The 18,718-nt window shown below is 34.1% G+C and overlaps 1 protein-coding gene and 1 pseudogene across 3 annotated transcripts; both read right to left on the reverse strand.

Moving 5' to 3' along the window:
- Window positions 1-3,016: 3,016 nt before the first annotated feature.
- On the reverse strand, window positions 3,017-6,510 carry LOC128163033 (fatty acid-binding protein homolog 5-like; annotated as a pseudogene).
- Window positions 6,511-9,837: 3,327 nt separating this feature from the next.
- Window positions 9,838-18,636, reverse strand: LOC128162080 (cAMP-responsive element modulator-like). Of its 3 annotated transcripts, none has more exons than XM_052825277.1 (7): window positions 18,491-18,636; window positions 16,718-16,893; window positions 15,462-15,544; window positions 14,730-14,860; window positions 13,400-13,564; window positions 12,450-12,603; window positions 9,838-11,937 (listed from the first exon to the last, which is right to left on the reverse strand). In XM_052825277.1, exons 2-7 carry the CDS (start codon window positions 16,889-16,891, stop codon window positions 11,793-11,795), a joined length of 852 nt encoding a protein of 283 aa, XP_052681237.1. In that variant the 5' UTR covers window positions 16,892-16,893; window positions 18,491-18,636; the 3' UTR covers window positions 9,838-11,792. The 3 variants fall into 3 exon arrangements, with proteins under 3 accessions (XP_052681237.1, XP_052681235.1, XP_052681236.1); XM_052825275.1 differs by having other exon boundaries at window positions 14,724-14,860; window positions 18,491-18,635; XM_052825276.1 differs by having other exon boundaries at window positions 14,724-14,860; window positions 18,384-18,524.
- Window positions 18,637-18,718: the final 82 nt, after the last annotated feature.

An 18,718-nucleotide genomic window follows, 5' to 3' on the forward strand; every position in this document is an offset into this window, starting at 1 on the left:
CCCCCTCCACCCTTCCCTTAACTTTGTATTTATTTAACATGGGCATGTTTGCATATAGTCATGCTCGTACATATGGAGTTTCTGTATTTAAATTCATTGATCGTTTGGTTTGAGGTGTAGATATATACCTATTCCATGACAGGACACTTATAAGTCTAGTGCATGGTTCGTGCCCACTATAAAGCGGCAAAACCTGGGGAAACTTAATCCAAATACAGCTTAATCAATGCTCAGAACAATGGCGGTCAGAAACTAGGCCAATCTGACGGACGATTTTTTTCGTTAAAGATTTTGATTAAAATCTTGTGTCTTTTTAAACGGAAACCACTAACAACGATTCCATTATTTCCATACGTTTTGATGTCACTTGTTAAATTTCGAATTGCAAAATGACATTCAGGTGTAATTACCAGTAGTCACACATGATACATACAATTGATACAAAAAGCTTAAGGTTGCTGAATACTAGTAGCGCTATCTACCTAAACATTTTAGTCATGATTATATGGCAATAATGTATCATTAAGTAAAGGAAAAGTCTAAATATTTTAACTGTGAAATCAAATTATTAATCTTTAAACAGATCATTTTTTTTCTTAAGGATATTATCTATACAGGTAATCCAAAAATGGACGTAACCGTCCAGTTCTTTCACATGTAATTTTTGTGAATCGGATTAGTTTAATATTCATATTTCTCCGTACAGCTAGGATTTGTTTTGCTGGGTTTTAGACATTTTCCAAAATCCATCATTGTCAACATCTTTCACCCGTTTCACACTTCCAAGACAGGGTCCGAATAGCCACATGTCTCTTGTTTAATGGCTTTAAGAACAAATGCAGCAAACATCAAACAACGGGGATTATTTAAAGGAAGTTATATTACAAGTATGACTCATTCGATTTCTTTCCTCTGGAAGTTATCGCGTATATCGGTTTTTGCTATAAGCATTTATCCATTTATGGATTTATGTTGACTTAAATTGCTTACATGTTAACATGATTATCTAGCATGTTGACATAAAATCTTGCATATTACCATAATTAACTGGCAGGTGCATTGGATGTACCTGGTAGGATGTGTGCATTTGCGTAAAATGTACATTGATATTATTTAGAGTAAATATACGCATTAACAATGAACACTTATATTTAAAGATGTATAACAATAAATCTACAAAGTATGTAATTCACTTAATACTGCTTTTCCTACAGTAAATTTAAGATACATTGGAAGTTAAACAAACGGTCAAAGTTTCCATGTGTTAAGATGTCGTCTGCAGAATTCATACATAAAACACATTAATGATAAATATAGAAATATTACATTATATATATTATGTCAGGTAAGTTTTTAGGGTTCCAATTCCAGAGCCACACAGATCTTAGAGGGACTCATGCAGGAGGAGGATAAGTCTAAAAAATCCAAATCCAACACACAAACATACCGGAAATATGCCATGGTACCCCCTGGCTATCAAAATTATCCCTCGGGACTTCCCATGGGAAAATTTGGTACCACACAAAACGTTCAAGGTCACTTATTTTTCAGTTGATCTATACCAAGTATAAAAGCAACTCTAACTACCAGATCAAGAACTGTAACTTTTATATGATACGTGTTAAAAATGTTTGAACGACGAGGGTGGAAATTAAGGAGGCTGGGTGGTCAACATACCAACCATCAGATCCACACTGTAGATTGTAATGTCATGTTTTGGGTCATAAAATATCTAATTCTGTCTACACTATAGATTGTAATGTCATGTTTTGGGTCATAAACTAAGTTAGGACCATTTTAACAAGAGCTTGGACTTTGGATAGTTGTGTCAAATAGCAATGTGACGTAGGCCTGTCTATTTCATTGCCGGCCACTCAGCCATGCTTCTTTGAAATCAACAAGATTTGTCTGGCTTTTGAGCTAAGACTACGCAATCAGTGCATATTTCGCTTGAAACCGTGTCATTTTTAACTTGTTTTGACGAAAGAAGTAGATAGCTCCGCCCTACTTAAAGTCCAAGGTCTTGTTAAAATGGTTCTAATAAAGTTTGCTTAATGTGACTGCTTTCAAATACAATGTATTTTGATTTTTTCCATACAATTTTTACCCATGTGAAAAACGTGCAGAAAAGTCCTCGAGCTAGTCAGTTCTGAATATATATCAAACGTTAAACAAAAAATTTATGAGTTATAACCATTGAATAAATCCCGATCAATTACTAACAGTTCAATAATTCAATTAATGCCGATGAAATATAATTAAGAAAATCAAAATTTGTGAATTAATTGTTTTATATAATTTATTTTGTTCGTTAAAGATTATTTTGCGAGACTGAAAATATTTACGACTTCCACTGGAAAACGCAGCACTGTTTTATCAATTAGTCTTGACAGCGTATTCAAAATTTACCATAGCTAAATTAATGTAACAAACAACAGTTTGATTAAAACCACCCATTCCTTTTTACACTCGATTGTAAGGGTGGTCTTAAATGGGCATGGTCACGATTTTGGTCAAATTCTATTTTAAGGTTTTTATTATTTACAATGCTTTAGAAATGCATTTCTAATAATCAAATAAAATTTGAGAGTCATTCGTAGAGTTATAAGCAAGATACAGGGCCCACAATTCTTTGTCATGTAAACAAGGCTCGTGCCCTGTTTTTGTTTACATAGGTTCAATATACCATTAAAAATCTTTTTCCAGCTTATTTGTCTATCTTTTTATTTATTTTAAGCATAGATAAACAGTTCCCAACGTTTAACAAATTCGTTTTAGGTTTAAAACTGAAATTTTTACTGCAACATTCATAATGTAAACAAACGTTTTGTTTTCATAGCGAAGAATTTCAAGCTCTGTTACTCGCTTATTACTCAACAAATTGCAATCAAATTTTGGTTGCCTATTAAAAATGCCTTTATGATTCATTGTAAATATTTAAATCGGAAAAATAATTTTTCACCAAAATCCTGACCATGCCCCTTTAAGCAGATTGTTACAAAGAAAAAAAACAACAAAAATTGCATATTTCTATTGATAATAATTGATTATACATAACTGCTAGGGAATTTAAACTGGAGATGAGGAGTTGGTGTGTATGACATTATTTAATTGTTCAAAACCAATATGGCGATCGTATTTAAAGAAACTGGATGGCCAACAAATCATCCATGTTTTGAATTTTAAGCATATTTTTATATCTTTATACATGCAGAGCTCTCCAAGTAAAGGAGGTTATTATGGCTTGAAAATGGCCACGACCATCCACCTCTCTTAATATTTCCTTCGGTCGATGGCAGAACTAAATGAACTGTTACACGACATTTATTTCAATCTTCTCTGTTTGCTGCTCATAGTTTTTCCAAAAGCTGATACAGTCTGCAAGAAAAACGGAGGTGAAAACAATAAAAGATTTTTTAAAAAATGCAAAAGTATAACAGAATTTCTTCAAGATAAACGAACAATTATAAGTGTTAATTATTTGCTTTACGCTGATATAATGCATCTGCTAGTATGATATGCATCAAACTATTTTGAAAATTAAAATTGCAGTAAAAACTTTTCAAGGTATCAAACTCTTAATGAAATAAGCTCGCGTTATCTTACCCGTTGTACTATCTGCTTTTACATTTATTTACACAATATCAAATTGTCTGAGACTAACACATTGATACTTGTAATTAAGCCCCAGTTTTATTAAATCAGTCAATAAATTAATAAGATAAATGATCAATCGAATGTTTTGCTAGACTTTTTTATTGATCTCCTTCATCTTGAAGAAATCAATCAATTAATTCAATGATTGATATATCGATCAGTTAATAGACATTATACCGTGGTCATTGTGTCCCCGTCCACCTTCCTGGAGACCTTATAGTCCTTCCATGAGTCGCCCATCTTTACCTTCATGTCCTCAGAGATTTCGTTGTCACTCACCACAGTTACCACAGACTGTATCCATGGTAAAATAAAATCATATATATTAACTTATGTATGGTGGCATACTTGCCCCTTGTGTGCAAGTTATTTTTCGGTCAAATATGTCGACATGCTAGATAAATATGTTGACATGCAAGATAGTTGTCTAAACTAGTTGCATGTTGACATGAATAAGAAGCATGTGAACATAACCATGTTGCATGTTGACATAAATAAATTGCATGTCAGTATATTCATCTTGCATGTCAACATAAATAAGCTGCATGTCGACATAAATAAGTAGTATCTAGCATCCAGAGTGCCCACACTCCAAACGAGCAAATGAGGATTGTTCTTGCAGCTCTTCAATCGACCAAACGAATACACCTCATGAATAACAACATCTTGGTCCTATGTTTATAACATACGTCATGGTGACGTCACTATGCCAACTGGGTTGCAGATTCGCGAGATTCACTGTACAAAAACGACAAGCTTAATTAAACAAACTCACTTTAATGGGGTTGCCATCTAAACCAGTATCATTCATCTCTTTCCCGATTTCAAAAGTGTAGACTTTCTCTTTTCCAGGAAAGAAGGTGCTGGAGAGGTTCATGGTCCATGTGTTGCCATTGATGCCGTATTGAATGGTGTGTTTGGTCGCCCGGTATTTCTCCAAGATGTCTGCCGGCAAACCTTCAAAACAGAAAAAGTAAACATTATTTCACAGAGAGAGAGAGAGAGGGGGGGGGGGGGGGTTGGGGAGAAGGGCTAATGGTGATAAATAGAGTTACTTTGAAGAATAATATCGTTGCAAAATTAATGGATCACAAAAAGCTACGTGTACGTTAAGTAAATCATTAAAAATCATTCCCAACAGCAGATTCATAAGTGATTTACGTGAGTGGTAGTAGCAATCTATGTGAGCAGATTGGTAGTAGCTATCTAAGTGAGTGGATTGGTAGTAGCTATCTAAGTGAGTGGATTGGTAGTAGTTATCTACGTGAGTTGATTGGTAGTAGCTATCTACGTGAGTTGATTGGTAGTAGCTATCTAAGTGAGTAGATTCATAGTAGCTATCTACGTGAGTGGATTGGTAGTAGCTATCTTAGTGAGCAGATTCATAGTAGCTATCTACGTGAGTTGATTGGTAGTAGCTATCTAAGTGAGCAGATTCATAGTAGCTATCTACGTGAGTGGATTCGTAGTAGCTATCTACGTGAGTGGATTGGTAGTAGCTATATATCTACGTGAGGAGATTGATAGTACATGCAGTTATCTACGTGAGTTGATTGGTAGTAGTTATCTACGTGAGTTGATTGGTAGTAGCTATCTAAGTGAGTAGATTCATAGTAGCTATCTACGTGAGTGGATTGGTAGTAGCTATCTACGTGAGTTGATTGGTAGTAGCTATCTAAGTGAGTGGATTGGTAGTAGCTATCTAAGTGAGTGGATTGGTAGTAGTTATCTACGTGAGTTGATTGGTAGTAGCTATCTACGTGAGTTGATTGGTAGTAGCTATCTAAGTGAGTAGATTCATAGTAGCTATCTACGTGAGTGGATTGGTAGTAGCTATCTTAGTGAGCAGATTCATAGTAGCTGTCTACGTGAGTTGATTGGTAGTAGCTATCTAAGTGAGCAGATTCATAGTAGCTATCTACGTGAGTGGATTCGTAGTAGCTATCTACGTGAGTGGATTGGTAGTAGCTATATATCTACGTGAGGAGATTGATAGTACATGCAGTTATCTACGTGAGCAGATTGATAGTAGCTATCTTCGTTAGCAGATTGGTAGTAGCTATCTATCTACGTGAGCAGATTGAAAGTACATGCAGTTATCTACGTGAGCAGATTGGTAGTAGCTATCTACGTGAGTGGATGGTAAATGTAGAACGATTTACGTGAGTAGATACTAGAAGGTAGTAGCAATCTATACGTGAGCAGATCCGTATTATTATTTTTTTTTATTATTTTTGAGCGGATCAAAGAACTTGATTTTAGGGCAGACCTACCTCGAAGTTTAGAAAATTAACATTACAAAAGTTAAAAGTGGAATTATCATTTTTGTGGTTTTATTTAAAGTTCATTGCAGAAGCAAGTATGTACCATTTATGTAATTATTATCTCTAACGCCCTGCACTTGCATTATAGAAAGTATATCTTTTGACCAAATTGTGAATTAAAGAAGATTATTTTAGACGCGTCTTACATTTTTTTTATTTTGTCACTTGATATTATACTCTTTCAGCAGTTACTTTTAACAACGTAGGAGATAAAGAAAATACCTGTATTAATTTATAGGATCTTTTATATAATTTATCTGTAAATAACCATTTAACTCTCGATAACGAAATTTTTTTACCCATAGCGGTGGCAAATTCTTCAAAGTTTTCCTTATCGCCAGTGTCTCCCCATCGTCCCACAAAGTTCGCCATCTTGATTTTTGCAATTTTCGTCTGCAAGTCAAATACTTGGAGTCCCCTTCAGGTTTCTACACGGTGATATCTGCGACAATGTGCCAGATCTATGCGAGCCTTTAACTGGTGGGAGCATTTCCCAATCACCGTCCTCTTGCATGCCCCCCCCCCCCCCTTCCCTTAATTTTGTATTTATTTAACATGGGCATGTTTGCATATAGTCGTGCTCATACATGTGGAGTTGTCAGATTTTAAATTCATTGATCGTTTGATCTGAGGTGTAGATATATACCTATTCCATGACAGAACATATAAGTTTAGTGTATGGTTCATGCAACTAACTATACAGCGGCAAAACCTGGGGAAAACTTAATCCAAATACAGCTTAATCAATGCTCAGAACAATGGCGGTCAGAAACTAGGCAACTTTGTGTTTAAAATCTTGTGTCTTTTTAAACAGAAACTACTCAAATCCTGGTATGGCACGATTCCATTATTTCCATACATTATTTTGATGTCACTTGTTAAATCTTGAATTGCAAAATAACAATCAGGTTTACTTTGCAGAGAGTCACACATCATACACACAATTGATACAATAAGCCTACGGTGGCTGAATACTATAAATAATATCTACCTTAAATTTTTAGGTATGATTTTTTCGCAATAATATATCATTAGCAAAGGTCTAAATATCTTAAGTGTGAAATTAAATTATTTATCTTTAAACAGATCCTTTTTAAGGAGATTATCTATACAGGTAATTCAAAAATGGACTTAACCGTCCAGTTCTTTCACAATTAATTTTCACTGTTAATTTTTGTGAATTGGATTAGTTTAATATTCATATTTCTACGTACATCTAGGATTTGTTTTGCTGGGTTTTTGACATTTTCCATAATCCATCATTGTCAACATCTTTCACCCGTTTCACACTTTCATGATAGGGTCCGAATAGCCACATGCCTCTTGTTTAATGGGTATAGAACAAATGCAACAAACATCGAACAGTGAGGATTATTAAAGGGAAGTTATATTATTACAAGTATGACTTATTCCGATTTTCTTTCCTCCGGAAGTTATCTTAACGCGTACACGTGTATATCAGTTTCCGCTATACATCCTCTAAATAAACAGCAGGTTTAATAAATGAAGAGCTGATGCATCTCAATCGTTCATGTCAATACGGTCGTTTGTATTTGTTGTTTTTGTTGACTGGTTGTCTTTGTTGTTTACCTTGTTATGGATGTTGACTTTATTGTCTCGCTGTCTTTGTTGTTGTTGTTGTCTGTGCTATTGTTTTCTTTGTTTTTAATGTCTCACTGTTTTTGTTGTTGTCTGTGCTATTGTTTTTTTTTTGGGGGGGGGGGGGGGGGGGTTTGTTTGTTCTTTTTTTAATGTCTGTTTAACCAATGTTTCTGTTTTTGTTGTTGTCTATGTTGTTTTCGTCCTGGTTATTGACTTATTGTTTCTGTCTATGTTATTGTCTTTAGGGGTGTGTGTTATTGTTATTTTTTTTCTTTTAACTGTTGTTTTCTTTGTTTTTGTGATCACATAATCATAAAACGGAGCATCCTTATTAATATGACTTAACATAAACCGGCATCACCGGATATGCCAGTCAGTGTTACTGGAACGTCAGTCGCCACCGAGCGATGGCGGCAACGCATTTTACCATTTCCGATTAGAAAACGATATGGCGTCGAAGTATCCATATTCTACAAAACGGGGATTTTATATGAACGGTCATGGATATTAAGGGAGATTATTGAGAAAAGGTAAAATTGGGCGGCAAGTTCAACTTCAGAACTTAGGGGGGGGGGGGGGGGTGTTAAAACCCTCTTCTTCAAATCTGATTAAAATACAGATCTCTATATAAGCGCATGGCGCAGAGAGATTCTGATCTTTCTGATCTGCGTATTTTAATCAGATTGCTCTTTTCCCCATCTACAATGGTACACTTACTTATTGTCATGCAGCATAAAGCAGTATAGAAGTCAAGAGTTCAAAACCCACCTCACATTTTATTAGTTTTTTACTTCATAATTGCAACTTCTCGGGCCTTTCCGAAAAAACTCTGAAAAACTTTTTTTTATAAATTGGCGATCATAAATTTTAATTATGATGTACTCTTATTAATATTGAATGATTATCAAGGTCTTCCACGCCTCTTTAATATCTTAATAGTCTTCGCTGGTTTATAAAATCTCAAATCAGGTAACCAAAATCAATGTACGTTGTTGTTACGTGAACGATAATTTGTCTTTCATAAGAAATAAATGAGTAGATAAAGATCAATATTGTCATAAGACTTTTTAAATCCTTATTTCATAAAATTCCAATGTTGTTGAGAGATACATATATGTACCTCTGCAAAGGCTCTTTCATAATCCGCACTTGCAGGTGAATTTGACGTACTGGGTAGGATGTGTGCAATTACGTAAAATGTACATTGATATTTTTCATAGTAAATATACGCATTAACAATGAATACTTGTATTTAAAGATTATAAAAATAAACCTACAAAGTATATGGTTCATTTAGTGCTGCTTTGTCTTACAGTAAAGATAGATTGGAAGTTAAAGAAACGGTCAAATCGATAAGTTTCCATGTGTGAAGATATATTGTTATTATTACATTATATATTATGTCAGGTAAGTTTATAAAAGTTCCAATTCCAGAGCCACAAAGATCTTAGAGGGGGTCATGCAGGAGGACGGGTCAAGGAATTCCACCCATCACACGAACTTAGTAACGTACCAGAAATAGGCCATATACCCCCCCCCCCCCTCCCCCGGCTAACAAAATTGTTCCTCAGGACCACCCATGGGAAAAATTCGGGACCCGCACAAAACGTTCCAGGTCACTTATTTTTCGGTTGATCTATACCATGTACATATATAAAAGCAACTCTTACAATCAGATCAAGAACTGTAACTCTAATATGATACGTGTTAAAAATGTTCGAACGACGAAGGTGGAAATTAAGGAGGCTGGGTGGTCAACAAACCCACCATCAGATGTACACTATAGATTGTAATATGATGTTTTGGGTCATAAAATATTATTTGGTAATAATCTAATTCTGGTTGTAACGTGGCATTTGATTGGATAAAAAAATTAAGTTCAATTTTTATATTAAACCTGGTTTGCAAGTCACAAGACACGTCAAAGTGCGCTAACGTCAATAACGTACTAATCCGCTTGATGTTACGTTTGAATTTTGAACAGATTTATATCATTTTTTTTAGTAAAGCGCACTCAATTTGTACGGTAAATTACAGAAAACTAAATTATTAGGAATGGACTCTACCCTAGTTATACTTGTATAACCTGGGCTGGAGCAATTTACGTTTTTATAATCCAGCGTAAACTGTCTAAACCCAGCTTATAGTTGTATAATTTGGGTAGACATTGAGTTCATTTCTTAAAAAAAAAATCCAAATATCTTTAGCTTTGAAACATGAACATTCATATCTTACTAAAAACAAAACAAAATCATTTTAAAATTTTGTTGACGTATTTTATTAAAATATCAAGTGATTCTCTTCATAACATACATAACAATATCAATGGACAAAGTTTCATCCAAGATATCTAAACACACAAAAATATGTATTCAACAGAGTCACATCCGACACTGCATTCTGACTAAAAATTCCCCACTCACATTTGGTTTCCAATGCCTCTTAAAAATGAGAGCTACCTTTTCTTACCGACTTGTATCTAGATATCTAAATGTTTAGGGTTTTGAAACATGGAAAGAAAACATCAAGTGTTCCTTTTTTTATGACACAACAGAATACAAATAAAAACTCTACAAATCTCATGGCTACGAACTCAAACTAAGGTTCATTGTCACCTGTAAAATTCTCTTCCTAAATATATACAAATTAAATCTTCTGCCCAGACATTTCATTGTGAAGTAAAAGACGAGTAAAGAGAAAAATTTTATGCAGTGAATCAAAACAACCACTAATTGAAACATTATATTAGTAAGCTACTCTGGTCTTCTCTATCACATTGTAGGAGTCAGTAACATCAATACCAGATTTAATGCACTTCACAATACAATTGCCAACTTATTTCCTCATCAAAAGTGAGCTGGGATATTTAGGGATTTGATTGAGGTGGGAAATGCATTTACGGTTGCACTTATTACAATACATTTTATATTCATCTTTATATATATAATAATAAATGAAATTCTAACAATGGTGCAATTACACATTGCATAACAAAAACAACATGAACCTAAGACAACAAAACTTAAGACTGTTATTAGTTGTCACCAACAAAATGTTGTATGCTTGACAGATATTGATCTAAAATTTGCTCTTTAGTCAACCAAGGCAGGTTTCTTCAAGCATCAGTAAGTGCTGAGAGGACAGAAGGTCTGATGGGGGAAGTAAGCAATGAAATCAAATTCATCTTTTTCCCCTTCATTAAAAGCAGACAGAAACAACTAAAACTCCAACTGAATAAACCAAGTGATTTCTAAATAGTTTTCTTTCCTAGAAGCATATGAAAAATGCATCAAATATTTTTTTCCTCAGTAAAAAAACAAAAGGCCTGTCATGCATTCAAAGAATCAAAGTAACATTAAAAAAAAATTCTCCAATATTTAAAGGTAGGGTGTGAAAAGAACAGAATTACATGGGGATGCATTGTCTAAAATTAAATCATATTCCTTCCAAATAAACTAGTAAGGCAAACATCACTGAACTATCCAAAATTGGCAGGAGAATAATATCTATAAGCATTAAACAGGAAAAAACATCTGAGCAAATCGCAACAATAACATCATTTAAAGCTGCACATGAATTACACATGTCTATTTTTGAGGGGAAAATGAGTACTGAAAATGCTTTACACAACTTTTCTCTCACCCACGCTACTGGGCAAAGACTTTAACAATTCTTTTTCTATTATGCGAACTTTTAAAAATAAATCACATTTAAACAGCTTAATTTACTCTGAATATCTTTTAACAGACCAACAGATCAGAGCAAGAAAGTACCGTAATCTTGACAGGAAATGAGAGAAATGTTGTCTAAAGTATCAGCATGCAAAATATGAGATCTTTCAACCCGAATACCTTCTGTTAATGGGCAGTATTTAAACCTTGCATTCAGTACATCATACTCAATACAAATTATTTAAAAAAATGAAATATTCTGATAAAAATGAAGGCAGATGTATACATATATGTATTAAATGCATTTTATCTTGCATTCTAAAAACCCCAGTGAAGAATCTTGAAGAAATATGTACGCATGATGAATGTAATGCTTCTTTTGGCCTCTCTTTCCCTCAGTACAAAAATACAGACTATATCTCTGGCCCGAATTCCCCTGGTGTCGTCGCGTCATAACGCCATAACATGGACACGCGACATATCTGCCTTGTTCACATTAGCACTGTCAGACTGAAGAGTGATCTCCCCTTGGCCACCGCTACCCTTCCTTTTGACAATAGAGTTCTTTCAGGGCCTTCAGTTCCTCGATCAGTGTCTTGTTTTGATTTTCTAACACAGCCACACGGTTTTCCAAACACTTGACGTAGTCCTTCTTTTTTCTCCTACACTCTCTAGCCGCCTCTCTGCAACGGAATAAAGACTGATTAAACCAACCATTCAACCAACATTTTAAACTATTTTCAATATAGTACCAGTAGACAGTACCCATAGACCAGTGACCATAACACAGACTTATAGTGTTACTGTTAAAATAACATTATAAATTAAAAACATAAATACACAGTTATGTTAATGAATCTGAGCGAGTTAACTTATAGAAAATGGAAATATAAGTAATAAACGGCAATGTTGAAAACTTCAACAGGTTAAGAACATGGTTTGTACATGATCACATCTTCTGAAAAGTCCTTCAGGCTTCGCAGGATAAGATCACTTGACTAACCAATTTCATATCCTAGTGCTCCTGATTTCTTTATTAAAAAAGTACCACAGAACAGACCCTGTAGCAAATCTATTTGTGTTTTGAATAATTCCCCCCGCCCCCGACAGACCCTGTGGCAGTGTATTTGTGTTTGGTATAATTTCTGCCACCCCTGACAGACTCTGTGGCAGTGTATTTGTATAACACACAGACCTGTTCTTCAGTAGTCGTAGCTCTCTCTTTCGTGACGCTTCCTCAGACAGATTCTGCGGACTGGACATGGCACTTCCTGTGGTTGCCATGACTACCCCCTGTGGTAATGCCCCCGACGTTGCTATTTGGTATGCTTGTACTGTTCCTGACATGTCTGAAAGAATAAATAACATTGAAAATACAGCACAGCATCTTTTCTTTTGCAAATCTTTGCAAATTTTTTTTACTAATATTGGTTTGGTACATTTATGTCTCACTAAAATACTACTTTTACTAAGCATGCAAACATATCAAACACATTTCAAGAGAATACTTCAACTTCTGTTTTTTTTTAAAATCTTGTTTGAAAATAAATCTAGATGCATATCTTGGAGACATCCAATTTCTCGCATTATGTTCGGTGTGAGATCGGTTTGTCCAGTGCAAGATTTTTCTGTCTTACACTGTGTATTACTACGCCACTTTGACACGTAAACAAATGTTGTCTGCTGTCGGGAAATGCAGAAAGATGAATTGAGATTATCAATTAAGTATTTGTTTTGCTTAATTAATTACAATTTATTATATGTTTATTAAAAAAAATTTTGTATGCTCTTAATTTAATTTGCACTATTAGAAGCATGCGGAGGGATAAACCAAAAGTAGTGTTTTCAATGTCATTTCAGAAAGTTGTCAGACATCATTTCTTAAAATTCCACCGAGGGGACAAATTTCACAGTCTAGGACTCGGCCAAGCCTCATCCTAGACCGTGAATCTTGTCCCCTCGGTGCAATTCCACTATCCCATACTCCTAATGATAATATTAGTCCCTTTGTAAATATACTCATTTAAGACATTTATAGTGAAAATTACAATGTCAAATCTGTAGTAAGGAAATTTTGCCACCATTAATACAAAAACTTGAAGGCTTGATTCAGGTACTGCATGAAAATGAACATGGACAACGTACCAGGGATGAAGAACTGTCCGTCAGGTCCCTGTGCGTACTGAACGATGGTGGCGCCGGTGGCGGAGGTGGTGGATGGACTGGCGTTGGTCATGGTCAGTGTCTGAAGGCCCTGGGACACTGCCACTCCATCAGAGTTAGAAATCTGTATGGTGCCCGCAGGTAAAACTACAGAGGGATCAATGAAAATGTCAGAATAACATGTTGGCTTTGAATTCATTATGTACATTCTGCATTTACACAAAGAAAATAGAAAATGGATTAAGGAAGGAGTCTTTTCTGGTTTTCGACTTGTCAAACGTAAATTTGATTAATTTTCATTAAGTCGAGTTGAAAGGAAATTAAAATAGTATATTTCTCTTTCTTTTTTACTATCATACAACTCTGGCATAGAAAAAGTAATCAATGTTTAATATCTTACAAGGACTATATTTTTGACGTAATAATGGCGTAGGAAAATATCACACGTTTCGCAATTCAGAATTGCTGCAGATTAATGAGTCTGTTTTAACATTTTAAAAAACATTAACATTATTGTTGGGGTTTTTTACTAAAGTGAACTAATGATATGATACTTGGGTTTCAGAATATGTTTTTAAAATATGATTTGCCTATCAAATTACATTTTTATAAGCCTTTTAAAACGCCCATTCTATAGATTGGTTTTTGTAAAAAAAATCACGAAATTAGTTTTTCTCTCTTATTAAATGGTCAATATATTTGAATTTCTGTCAATTTATATCTTTATATAGAGTCTTCAAAATATATAAAAATCAGAAATATTTTATTATTGGAAGCGTAAAAAAATAATCAAAATTTCTTCAAAATTTAAGAAAATTAGAGGAAATACGGGCTAAGCAATCTCAATTTTAGTATAAATGTTTATTCCAATTTAGTAGTATAAGCTTTTAGACATTCTGATATTCTATCATTTCATTGAAGAATAAAATCTTTAAATCTTTAACAAATGCCAACAGAACTACAAAGAGCTACACTTATTTTTATCATCCATTACGTTGAGGAAAAAGGTAGTGACCTTGACCTGACCTTTATGCGAAAACAAAAAGGTCAAATTTGATTAAACTGATAGAATCATTTGGTAATATGATCCGTCTGACTGTGTCAAAATTTCATTTTTTATTATAAGAAATATGTTTGATAACGAGAAGACTCCTTCCTTAAAAAGCATATAGTTTATATCTGTCAAAAAAATAAAATTCTCCAAGGTGTCCTTCTTGCAATTTTCAGCCTATATCAAATATCAAATCCTGGTGTTTACTAAGGAATTTACTGTAATATTGTAATTGTGAGTAGTTTGTTCACTTACAACTACCTTGCTGGTACTGCACCCCGGACAAGTTAGAGGTCCCCTCGGGGGAGTCTCCATCCTGACTCTGGCTACTGTTGGACTCTTCCTCTATTTTTGACACCGCAACCGGTGAAGATAGCTCATTCAAAATTTTTCTGGAAAACAAAATGAGATGAAAGTCAAGGAATACTCCATAAAAGACACCTGACTTTACATGTTGTAAGATTCTGCCATCTATTGATGATTATACAGTCTAATTCATTCAAGTTTAATGTCAACTTCTAAGTATTTGTTTAACATTTATAATACACATAATGTGAGTATTCAAGTTACATATATAGATAGACTAGCTGTTTAATGGTCTTTTTTGTCAGTTATAAAGACAATCCAGTGAGTATCTGTCATAATATATATTATGTGACCTAAGTATTTTGGTTTTTAAAAGAAAGCAGTTTCTTATGTTGCAAAAGGAAAAACCCAACTAGAAATGATAAAATTAATCAGAAACATGATAAAGGGCTTTGGATTTATTTTGTTCTTTTTCAAAACAATAATTAATCCTTTATGTACAAGCAGGTGACATTTAAACAGAAATTAACTTTGATGAACAGACTTATTCTATACCCTGAATTCGTAGCGAGATAATTTTTGCACTGTGATACCATAATTGAATACGATACCTTTTTTTATATATTACAGTGTATGCATAAATTATTACACCCAGGAGTCTGAACAGCTGTATATGAGCTACCATACCTGTATGAAGGTCTTCTTGAGAGCATTTCTCGTCGCTTTTTATTTTCAGAATCATCTGACAAATCCTCGTCCACTGGTGCTACCTGGAGGATAAGACAGAACAATCAGTATTGTACAACCCTTGTTTATTCTTTTACCAAAACCGCACTCAATATACAAGTTGTAAATTTAACGCAAATCACAAAGATTCCTGTTTAACAAATAAACATTGTAACAAGTAATATAAGAGAAACATACACTTGACATTGTTTCATACTTCTGTTCATATATGATTTCATATCAAAGTACACAAACTTGTTTAGCAGTACATGAATTTCTCCTATTCATTTTTTTCTTAACTATCAATGTAACTTTCATTTATAAAAACAAGTATTTTTCAAATATACCTCACTATCAACATGATCAAACAAGCAAAAATACCCTCAATCTCCAATTTATTTACACACAATATGATATCTCTTCTACATTCAGGGAGGTACTAATATCCATCAACAATAAACTTGTACAACACAGAGTTGCAAGGATGATGGTTAATGATTCAAAGCCCAAAATTCCAATATGACAGTCTATTTTATAAAAAACTGACTGAGCATACACAGAGAAGCAATTTAACAACTTTTAAATTATTAATAATTCTGTCTATATTACACTAATAATTCATTCATGAGATATTGATTGTTTGATTGATTGATTTGGCACCAGAAACAGCATTTTGAACAGATTCCCACTAGCTGGCCTTTGAATAAGGGGAGGCAGAAGGAATTTTTTTTTCAAAGTTTCAAAAAAGTGTTTTTAAAGGAGTAATTCATCTCTTACCTTCAAACTTGCTTAAAGCCCTGCATGAAACCTGACATGATACATACCCTGACCCCATGAATGGTCTGAATGTTTTGCCACTTGATCTTTTTTTTTTTTAATTTGAAAGTGCAAGTAAACGAAATGGAGTTACGGGTGGGGTATTGTCAGATTGTTCTCAGTCCGACAGTCACAGGTTTTGTTTAATGAATGCCCACAACTCACATGACATGACACGATACGTTACAGTTGTAACCTTGATCAATTATTAAATCGATGATCAGTTGGAAAGGTTGTCGATATTCGATAATCAATTTGAGAGTTTATAATCAATTATAATTGGTTTGCATAACAATTCCCATTCGATAATTGGCTGATCATCAGTTGGTAAGAGACAACCGATTCTGCCGATTAATCGATTATATGATTTTCAACCAATTTGACAACACTCCAGTACTTACCCTGACCACCTGAATGGTCTGAACGTTTGGTCCCGCCGTCTGAATGACAGATGGTGTGTTGGAATGAATGACAGACTGAACTTGTATGGGCTGACTGAGCGAGGGCATGTGTACAACAGATATTCCCGAGCTTGTCTCTAAATCTCCTGCTTGTGAGGAACTTACTTCAGTCATCTCTGAAAATATAAATACATGATGTAGCAAACAAAAAAAGAATCAATTCAAATAATTTGCAAAGGAATAGAGATTTTACTGACTAAGTTCGATAGAATTTCAAGAAGATAAGTACACTATGTCATCTAAGGAAAAGTGAGAATCAAAGCTTCAAGATTCCGTGGTTATACAATTTTCATTGTAGCGTCAGAGTTGGATTTTTTAATAAACAATTGTCATTTAAACAGAAGAAACAAAGATATTTTTCATTAATGACAATGATGTCAGACTCAGATTCCCATAGTAGAAGATTTGGCTGCTCCTTTTATCTAACATACTGATGTATATCAACAGTAATTTAGTTAATTAACTTACTTTTCACAATCAGTTTATTAATTTGTTAACGCTGTTATCAATTTTTCTGCAATGTCGCCACTTTCATATCGGCAAGAATCACCAAAGAAAGCATTTTATTGTTTATAGTCTGTCCCAAGATATTTTTGCCGCATATTTTCTTAAATTATTCAATTTTTATAAATACCTCTTGGTTCAGACGATGTTCATTCAATAGTATAAAAAAATCCCAAGATTTCCCCTTTGAAACGCCCCCTCTAGCTTGTCGGGTATCAGTACACGGCTAAAAATAAAAAGTCTACGAGGTTTTTCCATTGCCAAGGAGATGAAGACGCCCGGATGATAACGTTGAAAAATTGCGCGAGGGGTCCCGAGTATTTCCGAATGGAGAAAAGATGTCAACATTCCCCATTATAAATCTCCGTAGGAAATCTGTTTTCGTTCCTGTGAATTGTTACGAGGGAAAAATGATAATGTTTGAATGAAGTTATCTTGGGAATTTTCCCTTCCATCGATTTTAATTGCACTTCAGTCACAGGTATGTGTATTTTTATTAAAAATCGTTCAAATATGCAGCAAAAATATCTTGGGACAGACTATAATAATATCAACAATAATCAGATATTGCATCAAGAACTCTGTCAAGAAACACATTTCATATTACCATTCATAATCTGTTTTGTCTTAAAGAAACGAAAAATGTTTCCAATAACATTCACAAATTAAAAAAATTTTTTTTTTTTTTATAATTTAGTGTATATAACGTTATATACATACATAAGTATATGCATATCAGGGTAACAAAAGTCAAAGTATTACATAACTACAAGTGCACTGTCGAGTTATATCTTAAATAAACACTTTCACGGTTAAAATGGGAAAGAAATTATTAAAATGCACTTCTGAGTTTACGTCCGTAAAAATTTGTATGATTTATAAGGCGCGCACTTTTTACAGATTTTCCATGAGCAAACAATGGATGTCATTCACTAACAACGGTGTCATCGGGGTGATAAATCCCAAAACAAGAAATTGATAATAAATATCTCCTTCAAAACATTGAATACGGGTGCGCATCTTTAACTTATAAACAATCTGAAAATTCCCGGGAAAAAGTCAGCTGAAAATCAGATTGGTAGGAAATACCAAATTTACATACATTTTTCTTCATCCATGTTTGAAAAAATCTGCAGATCTCGCCGTAGACTTTTTTCACAATTCACCGATTTTTGCTCAGCTGTTGTATTTCGTCAATCGAGTACTTACCACTTACGTACTTTTCGTCACCAATTTTGCAGCAATCGGACTGGATAAATTTGCAGAATACGTAGTCGCCACGTCAAATTACACGATCAGCGTCACAATCCCAAACAACAAGAACCGCATACTTTATATTCATACACTAGAGTTTCCGCAGACGAATAATGTGATTGGTTAACAAATATAGGATGACGTCATTTTACTAGTTGAACGAACTACTTTTTCTTGCGGTTT

Source organism: Crassostrea angulata, chromosome 9, assembly GCF_025612915.1.
Source record: "Crassostrea angulata isolate pt1a10 chromosome 9, ASM2561291v2, whole genome shotgun sequence".
Lineage (NCBI taxonomy): Eukaryota > Metazoa > Mollusca > Bivalvia > Ostreida > Ostreidae > Magallana > Magallana angulata.

Excerpts from the sequence above, each read along its gene's own strand:
- LOC128162080 (XM_052825275.1), bottom strand. The coding sequence starts at position 16,891 with ATGACTGAAGTAAGTTCCTCACAAGCAGGAGATTTAGAGACAAGCTCG. Across the intron at positions 12,604-13,399 it reads CGGACAGTTCTTCATCCCTG|ACATGTCAGGAACAGTACAA; the intron begins GTACGTTGTCCA and ends TTATTCTTTCAG. Across the intron at positions 11,938-12,449 it reads CTACGACTACTGAAGAACAG|AGAGGCGGCTAGAGAGTGTA; the intron begins GTCTGTGTGTTA and ends ATTCCGTTGCAG.